We start from the raw sequence: 13518 nt of genomic DNA on the forward strand, positions 1-13518 counted from the left end.
GATTTATTCAGCTGTGAGTCCTATCTCTACTGCCTCTGCTCTCAAAATGCCAGCAAGCCTGAATTTGCTTAACCATAGACTGACATTCAGCTTTGAGAGACGAACCATCATATGTCCAGTGATGGGCACTAGTAACTCATGTCCTATGCAATAAATGTTACTAAAATCTGAAACAGAACATGAGCGTTTTATTGCTTGTTTGGGTATTATACTCTGGATTTTAAGAGCAGTTTTTATTTTCTATGATCCTTTGACAGTAAGTAATGTTTTCAGTTACTTCAACAAAAATTCAAGCATATATATTTTAACACAATCACTCAATTACCATTTTTCAATGTTTAGAGTATTGTTGAGAATATAGTCAAGTACTAATTTGCTTAACATTTTCTGCAATTCTTTTCCAAAAACAAACAAACAACAACAACAAAAACACAGTAGAAATATTCTGAATGAATGAGGGCTATCTATTAACTCTGGATTTTCTTTCTTTTTCTCCATTTCTCATCTTCCATTTCATTATATTTCCCGCATTCCCTTTTATTTTTGTTTATGTTAAAATGCCACTTCCCTTTCTTAATTACTTTTTACCCAGACACTTCTGAAGTTGATTTATTTGTTATTAATGCTCCATACACTCCAGTGCCAGATCCCACTCCCATGATGCCACCAGTGGGAGTTCAGGCTTCCATTCTGAGTCATGACACCATAAGGATTACATGGGCGGACAACTCCCTGCCCAAACACCAGAAGATTACAGATTCCCGCTACTACACAGTCCGGTGGAAGACCAACATCCCAGCAAACACCAAGTATAAGGTACTAAACGTTTGCTATGGGTGAAAAAAGCTAATCAGTAGTGTTTTTTTGTTTTAAAGTTCTTGATTCATACTTTTCCAGACTGCAAATGCAACAACTTTAAGCTATTTGGTTACTGGCTTAAAGCCGAATACGTTATATGAATTCTCTGTGATGGTGACCAAAGGTAGAAGATCAAGCACATGGAGTATGACAGCTCATGGAGCTACGTTTGAATTAGGTATGTATAGTGTAAATCCATGTCATGTGGCATTTCTTTTCTTTGTAAACTATGAAAACCTGTAGAAGTTCACACTGTTGTTGTGCCACATTCTCAGCCATGGGACATCTTATCACCATCTTTAATGTGCAAGGGGAGGACACATGCTGACATCTCTACAGAACCCAGTGGACAGCTGCATTTGAGTTTTATTTTCCATTTCAACTATTGTGGATGTTTGGATCACTTTGCCAGAACATTAGTAAACAGCAGAATAGTATAATCCAAGACAGTCTAGGTTTAAGAAATTAAGAGACTTGAATTTAATCTCAGGTCAGCTTTCTTTTGACTGTGCTCACATGAGCATGTTATCTAATCCTTTTGAATCTCAGTTTCTTCCATTTTGGGTGGAATCGACCCCTTTTCTACTTAAAAGAGTATTATAAGGTAAAATGAGGAACAGATGGAAAAGCTTGTGGGTAGATATAAGAGATTATTGTCATTAATCCTGCTTCACTGACAAATTGAAATTGAAAAAAATAAATTGACCTGCCCTTGACCAAGCAGTTGCTCAGCCTTGCTTGCCTAGTCTGAACACTTTACTGGTAGACCAGGGCTTTATTGGAAAGCAGCTCAATAAGATTTTTAACTGAACTAGCCTTTGGTATTTGTAAGTACACGTAAGGGAGAGAAGATAACTAAGCAGATTAAAGGAAGAGTATGCTGCTAGCCTTGAGATCTGTTTCTTTTTTCTGACTCTCTTTAAACCCCTTCTTTCACTTCCTTTGGGCTTTGCTGTGATGATATAAATGACCTTGGGAATCTGTATAGTTTGGCCTGTTTCTGGCATAATGAAAAACTAAACTTCCACATTCTGTATACACTAGTCTGGGTGTTCTGCACAGTTGCTTGGAATTTCTACAGGAAAGGGGACTGAACTGCAAAGTTAGGAATATAGTATATAAAAGGGTAAATAGTCATTAGTTTGCTTTCTTTTCTGTTTCTTTTGTTTGTTTACTTGCTTGCTTGTTGTTTTGGCTTTGTTTTGAGCCATAGTCTCACTGTGTAGCCCTTGCTGTTCTCAGACTCACTGTATAGATCAAGATGACATTCAGCTCACAGATATCCTGCCTGCCTCTGCCTCAGGAATGCTAGAATTAAAGGTGTGCACCACTACATTCAGCTCCTCTATTTTAATAATATCTTTTTGCTTTACTTCCAGCTTCTTGACTAATAAGTGAAATTTTTGTTTTCCCTTAGGATGCTTGTTTCACTAGGCTTTCCCATCTTATATTGGAACTCCCAGTGTTTTAGGAAGTTGATTTGAGCATTTTCCTACTCATGCGTTACATTTAAAGTTCTTGGGTATAATATAGAAAGGTCATTTTCTTGTTGGCTTTTCTGATGATGAACAGGTTTTATTTAGAGCAGTAATATCAGCAGTTGGTGGTATGCTTTCAGTGAGAGCTTAAAATGAAAAATACCAAATTGTAAATTTTTTCTTAGAGGGAATTGAGCTCTTAAAAGCCATAAGAAAATTGGCTTGAAGCAAGAGAGAAAACTATTTTACACTTTAAAATGTCCTACCAGATAAGCCAAATCAATGAGAGGAAACAATCTAGGGCCAGTTATGTAACTGTTCTCAGTTTGGTGTCCTGACTACACAAGCCTTTCTAGCTTGTAGCCTTAAGGAGATGTGATTGTACAATGCCAAACAGAAGTCTGTGCTTGAAAGCAGTGGCCTTTGATTCCCTTGAGTATGTATCCCTGGCTCCAGCCCACAGGCCCATTCTCTCTCCTCATAGTATTTGTTTTGTTCTGTTTTTCCTTTGATACTTTGTATAGTCTTCTTTTTCTTAGAAATGGTTGGTTACACATAGACTTGAGGTATTGAAACCAGGGGGTTTTGTCTTTGTCCTATACATTTACTGTGCCTTATCAATGAAAAGAGTTGGAAAATTGTGAATTATATTGAAGTGGACAGTATTTGTTGTTTTGTAGTTCCTACTTCTCCACCTAAAGATGTGACCGTTGTGAGTAAAGAAGGAAAACCTAGGACCATAATAGTGAACTGGCAGCCTCCCTCTGAAGCTAACGGCAAGATTACAGGTGAGATGCCTTAGACCATGCACGACTCCAGGCAAGAGCTGTTTTGTCAGTAGAAGTGGGAGTGTGGTCATTGTAGGGAGTGCTATGAGCCATGTTGGTCCTTGAAATTGGAGCAGGGAGTGCAATCTGCCCAGAGTAGCACGGAATTGAGTGGCCAGCCAGTAGTTTGGCTTAACAATATTTTGTGGGGCTAGAGTGTGCGTACAGCCTTTGTTCTACGCTAAAGCCCCTTAAACCCATTAGGCTTTTAAACCACCAGTATCCCAAACTCTGCTGCTTCAGGTTTCCGTACTCTCACTACTAGAATTAAAAGCTTGAATATCCTAGGTCTACAAAGGAACTGGAGGTTTTTTTTTTTCCTCTTGGGCTTTGGAGAGAAATTTTCCCATAATAGAGAAGATACTGTCTGCTGCTTGGAGCCTCTGCCATATTAGTAGTGTCCTGAAGAACCAGTTTACCCTTTGAAATATGAGGAAGGTGGCCTAAAGACTGAGAAAGATAATGTGTTTCTTAGCATTTTGTTCATGTAACTTTGTTTTTGTTTTGTGTGGGTTTTGGCGGGGGTGGGATAGGGTGGGGAGTGGGGAGGGTGGGGGTTGTCTGTCTGCTTTGGTTTTTTGAGACAGGATTTCTCTGTATAGCCCTGGCTGCAACTCACTCTGTAGCTGTTTCACAGTTGCGGGGACTAAAGGGGTGCTCTATCGTGTTCCTATAACTTTGAATACGATGTCCTTTTCTGTAAATTCTAGGCTTTGTTTCTTGTTTTTTTTTAGGATCCTACATTACCTCTTCTGTAAAAGAAATACCTTGACTCCGATTACTTTTTACTTTGTCTTTTAAAACCCTAAACAATAAATCACTTTTTTGCAGTCAGGTAGGCTTCTGCCTCGTCTATGGGGATTGAGTGCCCCCTGGTGGAAGTATCTGGTGACATGTTTCTGTGGCCTCACCTGTCCCAATTTTAGAACTTTGTCAGAGGTTTTCCAGTCTGACAAGCATTTTTCTCCTAAGAGATGACGTTGGTTGGAGCTAATTGATCATGTCATACCATTCCTAAGTCTCAGAACTATATTATTTTAAATCATAGGCACTTATTGACTCCCTGATTGCAAAAAGAAAAACAGAAATGGGATTTCTTTTTCTGTTAATTGCTTTGGACAGGTTACATCATCTATTACAGCACAGATGTGAATGCAGAGATACATGACTGGGTCATTGAACCTGTTGTGGGAAACAGACTGACTCACCAGATTCAAGAGTTAACACTTGATACACCATACTACTTCAAAATCCAGGCCCGGAACTCCAAAGGCATGGGGCCCATGTCTGAAGCTGTCCAGTTCAGAACACCTAAAGGTAAAGCTCCCTGAGCCAAGGGTTTCAATATGCTGTCTAAAGAGTGGGGCTGCAGCATATAGAAACTGTGGGTAGTGTGGAGAATGCTGGTAATGAACTTCCCAGCCTCACTGTGAAGACTTCCAAAGAATTCGTCTCCTACCCACTAACTGCCAAATCCATACTCTCCCAGTCCACGTAGGCAGGAACTTTGGCTCTACATATCTGAGCAGAAGAATTGAAGTGATTCTTTTGGTTTCCATAGAGTTATACTACATATTATTGTGACAGATGATCTTTCAACACACGCAGGCTCTTAACATAAAAACGTTACATTGCAATCTTTGTAGAGAATGAGACTGGAAGGGGTTGTTTATGTAAAGCTCAAGAAAATGAATATAAAATAATAAGCCAAGCAAGCTTAGATAATAAAATTGAGTTGGGTGCTGAGTCTGTGGAAATATGGAAATCTAAATTTCTATTGTCAATTTATTTGGAAGTTTGTGGGAATTTTATTTTTTCCTTTAAAACTTCTGTCTGTCCATCTTCAAAGCTGGTGATCCTTGCTCTTGTTTCCTCTTCCCCTGTGCTTGGCCTGTCAGCGGACTCCTCTGATAAAATGCCTAATGACCAAGGTAAATGAGTAGATGGCCTCTCTCTCATTTCTCTCTTTTGTGACCTATTATGAGCTTTTTGTTTCATCTTTTCCCCATGAAAATTAGTACCATGTGTTAAATACCACACACATACTTATTGGCCAAAGTAGAGTTGAGTCCATGTTTATTTCCCTTGGGATGTCTGAAAAGCTGAGGGATTTACTTAAAAGCTAAATCCATTGGTGGAAGAAAACTGAGTTGGATAACCTCAAGGCTGGCCTTAAGTGAATGTCAGGTTATCCTTAGGTATTAAGATGCTAGTGTTATAAACAATGATAAGCATTTGAGGCGTAATGTGATCAGTATACCAACCTTCCTTATTTGTAACATTTAGAATTTTATTTCTTTAAATGAGAAGTTAATATCAAATTCAGCAAATACCATATTTTCCTTCTCACATACATAAATTCTGTTAAATATGTGTTTATCTGCAACCAAGAATTTATTCTTTGGAATATGTTAATTTACAGCTCTTTCTATTTTCTTAAATATTAAATATGGCCTTTTTTATAAAAGCATAAAAAATACATGGCCTGGACACTTACAAAGCATGAGCCTTGATGCCATCAGTCTTGAAGCCATTGGTCAGCACTTTTTTATTGTAATTGCTCTGGTGGCATGGTAGCTGTACTTTGTGATTTTTATCCCTAAGGATTTCCATACTGCAAAAGACTGCTGAAAGTAAATTTGTTCATTTCTTTCATGGTTTAAGAGTAGTAATCAGAAATACAAGGTTTTTGGATCTCAGTTAATACAAGAAAGAGTCAGAACTTGAGGCATTGAGTTTCATGACTTTGGACATGTGTTTGTATTGAACAAGTCTTTTGTTGTACATGGGAGAAAAATGCAGGCATAGTTTTTAGTGAGTATTTGCAAGAATGGGATTTCACAAATCAACATTGCATATGCAGAGAATATAAATGTGCTTTGCTCTCTCCCTTCACTTGGTAACTGTTACACGACACTTAGTTGTTCCATGCCTCTGCTATTTAAAATTCTTTACCTTTTGGTGTTTTGGGCACTAGATTCATCCTTTGAAATTCTTTTTTATTCTTTAATTATTAAAGAAAATATTAGGAAATACAGGAATATAAACTAATAATCTTGGCAAAGCATGTTCACTGGCAATTTTTTGGTTTTTGTTTTGTTTTATTTTCCTACATGATGCAGTGCTCTGGAAAGTTTAATTTAAATGTAGCCTGCATAATGATCATGAACATTTAAATATGAAGAACCTTAAAATGTCAAGTATCTCTGCCAATTAGATTTTGCCTGAGGTAATAGCATATGAAGAACAACTGGAATCTTGATGTGTAGTGTGTGTCACTTGGGAGAAATGATAGCCTCAGAAATAAGAGGATAAAGTAATAAAGTATGAACAATAGAAAAGGGGTCAGGGACTAAATTAAATTAAAATATGCCCTAGAAATCCTGAAACTGTACCATAGGAGTTAAGAACTTCTTTTCCTTTCTTATGTAGGTTTTTGGCTTCTGAGAACATACCAAATTATATTTAGCTTCTAGATTTATTCTATTAAATGAACCACTTACACAGCCTTAGATTTGGGTTTCTTTTGTTTCTTTTAAAATATGGTAATTTATAAGAGGAAAGAGGAATTGACATTAGTGCTAATGTTTTGCAGAAATAAATGTAGTTTAATACACTTGTAATCAAGCTTTATTTGTGACACTGTCTCTCGAAAGTGTTTACTAGCGCTCCATGTGCTCTGCCTCCATAAAAGGAAAGAGTATATTCTTCCCTGAATTTATTATGTTAGTAATAGTTAACATTTATGGATCATTTATTACACACCAAGTAGTATTCACAGTTTTTCATGGTCTTAATTTTTCATTTAGCCTCACAGCAGTGTATTAAAGTAGATGCTTTTGGTATCCCTGCTTTAACTTAAGGAAAAAGAGGCACAAATGATGAAATAACTTGCCCAACATCAAAGTACTGCTGTGTGGTGGAGCAGGTGTTCAAGGGCCGTCTCTTAGGCACTGTGTGCTATTAACTGGATGGAGTAGCTTGTATTTACCATTCTTGCGGGCCTCTTTTCAAGAGCTTGCTGCTACTAACTTCTGGCTAGTAACTTAGCCAGAATTGAGGAATACCTTTACTTTATGGAGGAAGGGCTTCCCCTAAGGAGTTTTGGTATAAATGTGAAGAGACTGAAAACCAAGAATAAGGATTATAAATCAAAAACCTGGTGTTTCTGTCTCCTGGGGTCTGCTGCTTAGGGAGACCCCAGGCCTGAATCAGCAGCCTCACTTATTTGAACTTGGGGCTAAGATCAGATGACAGTGACCTATGTAAGCAACTGAAAGGAAGGCTGGTTTTTTTCTGTTTTTTAATGCTTAGGTGAAAGAAAAGGAAAAGTGAGAATATGATTTGAATCTCTGCTTACCTTCCTGCCCTTGCTTAGGTTAACTTTATATTTAGAAGGGCAACTTCGTAATCTGGGGGGGGGGGGAACCCCAGAACAGTACTGACACCAGCCAAGCTAGATCAGCATCACCAAGTCCTTTGGAGAATACAGTTGTTTGGTACAAGCATCAGCTTCACTTATTCCCTTGGTTTCTTTTATAAAAAGAAGCTACATCTACATGTCTGCTCTGAGCCTCACTTCCTGGGCTAGAGAAATGGGAGAGTCCTCCACTTCTGAACAAGAGTGGTAGTCTGGTCATGGCCTTGAAACAGAGACATCAGTCTTCTAGATACCTTCTTGCACAGAAAGCTATTGGTTTACCTTGGTAGCACAAATTGCATTTGCCCATTATTTGTGTTGTTACATTTTGTTACTGAATAGACTGAGGTGATTTGTGTTTAGAAAGCACTCAACTAGCTGTGAAGTGGACTGTTACACCTACATGTTGACTTGTTATTGACATGATTTCTTCTGCTTCAGCCTTAGGATCAGCAGGAAAAGGAAGCCGACTGCCAGACCTAGGATCTGACTACAAACCTCCAATGAGTGGTAAAGCCCTCTCTAAGACTTTTTTCAGCTTGCTACAGACATTATGGAAGTTTTGCTTAAATTTTTCAAATGTGTTTTATAGGTTCAGTGTTGGGTTATGGCATGTTGATGTAGTGTTTCATTTAGCAGATCTAGCATTGCCCATTTTGTGGCAAATGTTGCTGAATTACTACGGGAAGCCTAGTCATCATAGAATCTTGTTTCTCCATGTAGCTGGCAGGAGACAAGATTGATGCCTAAACAAACCATCTGTTCCCTACTATCTCCAGAAAAGAGTTTAGAATTAGCCATTACCTGTCACAAGCCAGAGAACTGGTTTAGAATTTCAACATCTCCTTTACTTGTTTTTAGTTTGTGAATTTTAGGGAGGGAGGGGAATTCTACTTTTTTACCATTCTGAAAGCTAGTACCCTCAGTTGAGTAACACTTCCTTCTTGGTGCTGTAGACATGGTTAAGAGCAGAGGACCCGGGTTCATTGCTCAGCACACACATGGTAGCTCACAGCTGTCTGTGACTCTAGTTCAAAGGGATCTGACATCCTCTTCTGGCCTCCTTGGGCCCTGTGTGAATGTGATGTACAAATACATGCAGGCAGAACACCTGTATACATTAAATAAAAATAAATAATTTTGTTTCTTAAAAGGTCACTTCCTTCTCCACAGAATGTTACTCAGCATTTCTGAGTTACTTTCACACTTAAACTTACCACTGCTCCTGCACTCCGGGAATTAAGGAGAACACACTGCATTATTCCCAGCTGATATAGTAAGAAAATCAGTGGAAAAGTGGTGTGTCTGAGGCCACTCGCTAATTCTGGCATAAAACCAAAATTCAGACCTCTGTCTTCTGATTGCGCTTTTTTCACTGTCACATGCAGCCTAAAATGCAGGTATTCTATGCCAGCTATAAGTCTCCAGGTGGTAAAGTGTCCAAAAGAAGTCACTAGAATTTTCACTGTCTCATCATCTCTTCGTCATAAACATGGGAGTACAGTGAATAACTTCGTACACTTCGGCTGTCTGTCTAATGCTCATGCTTTGGGGAAATCAGCTGATATTTAGAAGAACCAGACACACTTGAATGCTTCTAAAAGTTTTATACTGCCGGGCAATGGTGGAGCACGCTTTAATCCCAGCACTCGGGAGGCAGAGGCAGGCGGATCTCTCTGAGTTCGAGACCAGCCTGGTCTAGAGAGCTAGTTCCAGGACAGGCTCCAAAAGCCACAGATATACTACCATAGTTTAGGGTTTTTTTTCTTTATGCATTTGTTGCATTTTGACTTTAGACAGTATAAGTGTCAAGACTGTAAGGAAGTAATTTTCCTCTGTCTTTTCTTTCATTTAGATATCCACTTGTACTTTGTATTTTGAAGGTTCAGACTCTATAGCAGACCATAGGAGGAAGAAAGTAAAAAGGCAATTGATAGAAAATTAGGAAGGCTTTATAAAAAGAGATATTATCTATTCCATATCCTAAAAGGTACATACAAGATTCAGAGATGGAGAGATGGCTCAGTAATTAAGAGCACTTCTTGTTTATATAGTAGATTGGAATTTAGTTCCCATCATCCAGGTTGTATGGTTAACAGTCACCTATATCTCCAATTTCAGGAGGTCCAGTGCCCTCTTCTGGCCTCTACAGGCATTCACATACACGTACACAGACACTCAAATACAAACACGTAACTAAAAATAATCTTTAGAGGAAAAAACCTGCTAAATGTCAAGATGGGCATCAGACGTTCTGGGAAGCACCAACAGCACATGCAAAGGCATAGCAGCATAACCTGCTTTCCTTAGGGCCCTGCTGCCTGGAGGTAGAGTGGAGTGTGCACGTAGGTTAGAACTAGCCTGACAACAGCCCAGATAGCAATGCTAAGAAATCTGGACTTTTTCCTATAAATCACATATGTAGAGTGTCTGATGGTACTGATAAACTAAAACTACCATTTATCAGTATCTGCTATTATTAGTCTGAGAACCATGAAGAATTGATTGAGAGCTAAGAAGATGAAATCAGGGGGAAAAGGAAACTGTTCAGTAATCCAGGACAGACATATAGAAATACATGTAACAATGATCTCAGGCAAGAGTGTTGACAGCCCCTTTGATGGCCCCTTCTTACTCTTAGATATTTTTGTCTGACTCATAACATTAGAAGTTAAATCCAAGTAAATGAAAACTTATTTGTGTTGAATGCAGAAAAGAAATACTTTTACCTCTGATGTTCTTTATGTCCCAAATTCCCTAGCTTTTGGTTTGCCAGGCTGTCCCATCTTGCAAGAATTTAGCCCAGTAGCTTAGTATTTCTGTTGATAGCAGCGTTAAGTTAGCAGTATGGTTAATTTTATTGGTTCTAGTACTGTAGTCTTTCCCAAATAGAAAAATGTTATCTCATTGAAGGTCAGTATTTACAGTGTAAGTTATTTGCTTAAGTTTTTCTTAGAAATGAAAGATAAAAATGATTGAACCAAATGTAAAAGAATAAGCTCTTAAGCCATTCTAAATCAGCCTCAGATTTAGCACTGTACTTAAATGTCTGTAAAATCATAGAATTGAAGTTGGAAGGTCAGATAATCCAGTGTTGTTGGAAGGGATTCCCACACAACGAGAAAAGTTTGATTTAGGAACCTAGTGCTCCTTTTATCAGCTAGACTGGTTGGCTGGCAAGCCCTGGGATCTGCCTGTCCCTGTCCCACCAGTACTGAGGTTATAACTGTATTCCACCATGTCTAGTTTATTTGTGGGTGCCAGGGATTTAGACTCAGGTCAAAGCACTTTACCCACTGAGCGGTCTCCCCAGCCTTCTTGATAAAAGTTCCTTCTACAGCATCCTACTTCTTAATTACGTTGTTTCTGGTTAATTGGTTGATTAGTTTTTGAGACAGGAGCTCATTCTATAACCAAGTGTAAGACCGGAATTCCCTGTGTGACCCAAACTGGACTCAATTTACTGCAGTCTTCCTGCTTCGGTCTTCAAAGGGTTGGCATTACAGGCATGTGCCACCGAACAGTCTAACAAATTCTAGTGCTAAGCAAGGGTCACCTCTTCCATAATGTTCTGAGCCTTTGTGGTTAGGGACCAAGAGTTGATAAAGATGTTCCATCTCTAGCTGAGCATTCATAGTTGCTTATTTGTAGCACTTTGAATAGTAATGCATCTCTTCATTGACTTCTATACACTGCAGTGAGAGGTTTAGCCCACCGAAGTTGGGAGGAACACAAATTTATAAATATGCCTGAGGGTCCTTCTAGTTTCTGTTCCCCCGCTAGAGCAGCAGTTCTCAACCTCTAGGTCACAATCCCCACAGGATCACATATCAGATATCCTAAATATCAGATATTTTACACTACAATTCATAACAGTAGCAAAATTACAGTTATGAAGTACTAATGACATAATTTTATGGTTGGGGATCACCACAACATGAGGAACTGCCTTAAAGGGTCACAGCATTAGCATTAGAAAGGTCAAGAACCACTACTCTGCTGTGTCTTCCCTCAGGCCTTTGTATGATGAGATCCTTCTTGTCTAATTATAAGCTCAAAAGCCATTTCTAAAAAAAGCTTCTTTTTAAAAAAAATTATTAATACAGTTATGCAAATGAAAACAAGTTGAATTTAGAGTCCAGATTGTGTGTTCTAGAAGCTGTTTACAGGGATATGCAGGTGCAGGCTCCAGGCCTTGCTTCTCCAATATTGTGGAATGAAAGAGACCTTACACTTGAGGCAGAGCCACATTAGATTCAGAAAAGCTTTTTAACTACTCAGTCTAAGTCACCCACACAGTCACTCCGCAGTGTAGCACCTTCCCCTGCTTTTGTCATAGCTGAACTAGAGTTTCTTATCTGTTTATTGCTTGTGCCAACCTCCCACCCCCAGCATTCACATCTTTGCTCTTCACTGTTGCATCTAGAATACCTACAATAATAACTGGCACATAGTAACCGCTCAATAAATAATTGTCAAAATAATACATACGTCTAGACCTGCTTCCTGCTGAAGTAGAATAAGAAAATTGTATTGTCTGTATGCTTATGAAAAAAAGATTAGTTTTTAAATAGTGATTTTGTAATTTCAGACATCTGTATGTTAAGGAAAACTTTTTACTTTATAGGAATATGCATTTTATATGATTTTAAAAGCAAAAAAAAAACCCAAAGAATTTAGAAATGGTGATTGGGGGATGGGTGTTATATACATGGTCCATGTAGAGGCCCAGGTTCTGTCCACACTTTAAGACAGGGTCTCTCACTGGGCTGCAACTCACAAAGTAGGCTCGGCTGACCAATCCCTGTGCTCCAATGTTCTGCCTACCAGAGCTCCACCTGCCTTGCTTCCCCAGCACTGAGATTATAAGCTCGTGTCACCATGCCCAAAGGTTCTGGGTATAGGACCCAGGAACTCACACTTCTCTGCAGCTCAGCATGGAGCTTTTAAAAATGAATCTGCACATCTTACAAGACACCAGAGAGGCAAGATCTCTGACATACTTGTCAGAAAGTATCTGAACCTTCGAGCTTTGGAAGCTCTACCATGTCAGTACCCTTGAAGGTTTCCACTAAATGCTATTCTTTGAGCAAACCTCTGTGCTAATCCCTGAGGGTGTGGGGGGAGCAGACTCTCATATCCCTAGGAACTTAGAATCTAGAAATAGTTTCCTTGAGTGGCACATTATGTGGAACTCTGATAGCTGGTATGAAGGAAGTTCCCATGAAATACCTTGGAATGCTTTAATAGCCTGATTGAATGTATATTTTTAAATCACCTAACAAATTAACAGGTGTACCATTTTCCCTGTACAGGCAGCAACAGCCCTCATGGGAGCCCCACCTCTCCTCTAGACAGCAATATGCTGCTGGTCATCATTGTCTCTGTTGGTGTCATCACCATTGTGGTGGTTGTGATCATCGCTGTCTTTTGTACCCGGCGTACCACTTCTCACCAGAAGAAGTAAGGATCCCTAAAATGTAACCCATAAACTTGTAGTATATCTTTTTTTGACCTTTTGTTTGTTTTTTGCTTCTTATATGTTGTTTATGTTTTTAGAGTGATGCAAAGAATTAAAAACCATAAAGTACATGAAGAGCCACTTTAAATTCAACAATGCCCCTACCATGGGAATGTCTTAGGGAATATGTATATTATGCAAGGTCCCGCAAGATTTTAATGGAGCTGAAATATTCCTGCCATGTACTGAACACAAAGTTGAAGAGACAGGAGAAAGCGAAACCATGGGAGAAGGAAGAAAAAGACCTGCCAAGAAATTTAGTTAAGGTTTAACAGGGTTTTGTGAGCCTCAGCAAACTCCTGAAAAAGTTTGAAAAGTGAGTGGGTTTAGGAAACTTGCTCAGCAGTTAGGAACATGTACAGCTCTTGTAGTGGACCCCAGTTCTGTTCCCAGCACCTGCTTTGGGTGGTTCAC

At 39.0% G+C, this 13518-nt stretch overlaps 1 protein-coding gene across 12 annotated transcripts in view; it reads left to right on the plus strand.

Moving 5' to 3' along the window:
* Window positions 1-13518, plus strand: part of Neo1 (neogenin 1) — a 159972-nt gene that overhangs the window by 126849 nt on the left and 19605 nt on the right. For 5 of the 12 annotated variants that reach the window (XM_075965707.1, XM_075965712.1, XM_075965702.1 and 2 more), the window contains 7 exons: window positions 593-816; window positions 898-1036; window positions 3017-3124; window positions 4286-4480; window positions 5062-5094; window positions 8025-8093; window positions 12899-13046. In XM_075965707.1, the coding sequence (XP_075821822.1) occupies window positions 593-816; window positions 898-1036; window positions 3017-3124; window positions 4286-4480; window positions 5062-5094; window positions 8025-8093; window positions 12899-13046 (916 nt within the window). The remainder of the gene's footprint in view (window positions 1-592; window positions 817-897; window positions 1037-3016; window positions 3125-4285; window positions 4481-5061; window positions 5095-8024; window positions 8094-12898; window positions 13047-13518) is intronic. The other 7 variants (XM_075965699.1, XM_075965708.1, XM_075965704.1 and 4 more) reach the window with 3 other exon arrangements.

Source organism: Microtus pennsylvanicus, chromosome 3 (genome assembly GCF_037038515.1).
Source record: "Microtus pennsylvanicus isolate mMicPen1 chromosome 3, mMicPen1.hap1, whole genome shotgun sequence".
In the NCBI taxonomy this organism is placed as follows: domain Eukaryota; kingdom Metazoa; phylum Chordata; class Mammalia; order Rodentia; family Cricetidae; genus Microtus; species Microtus pennsylvanicus.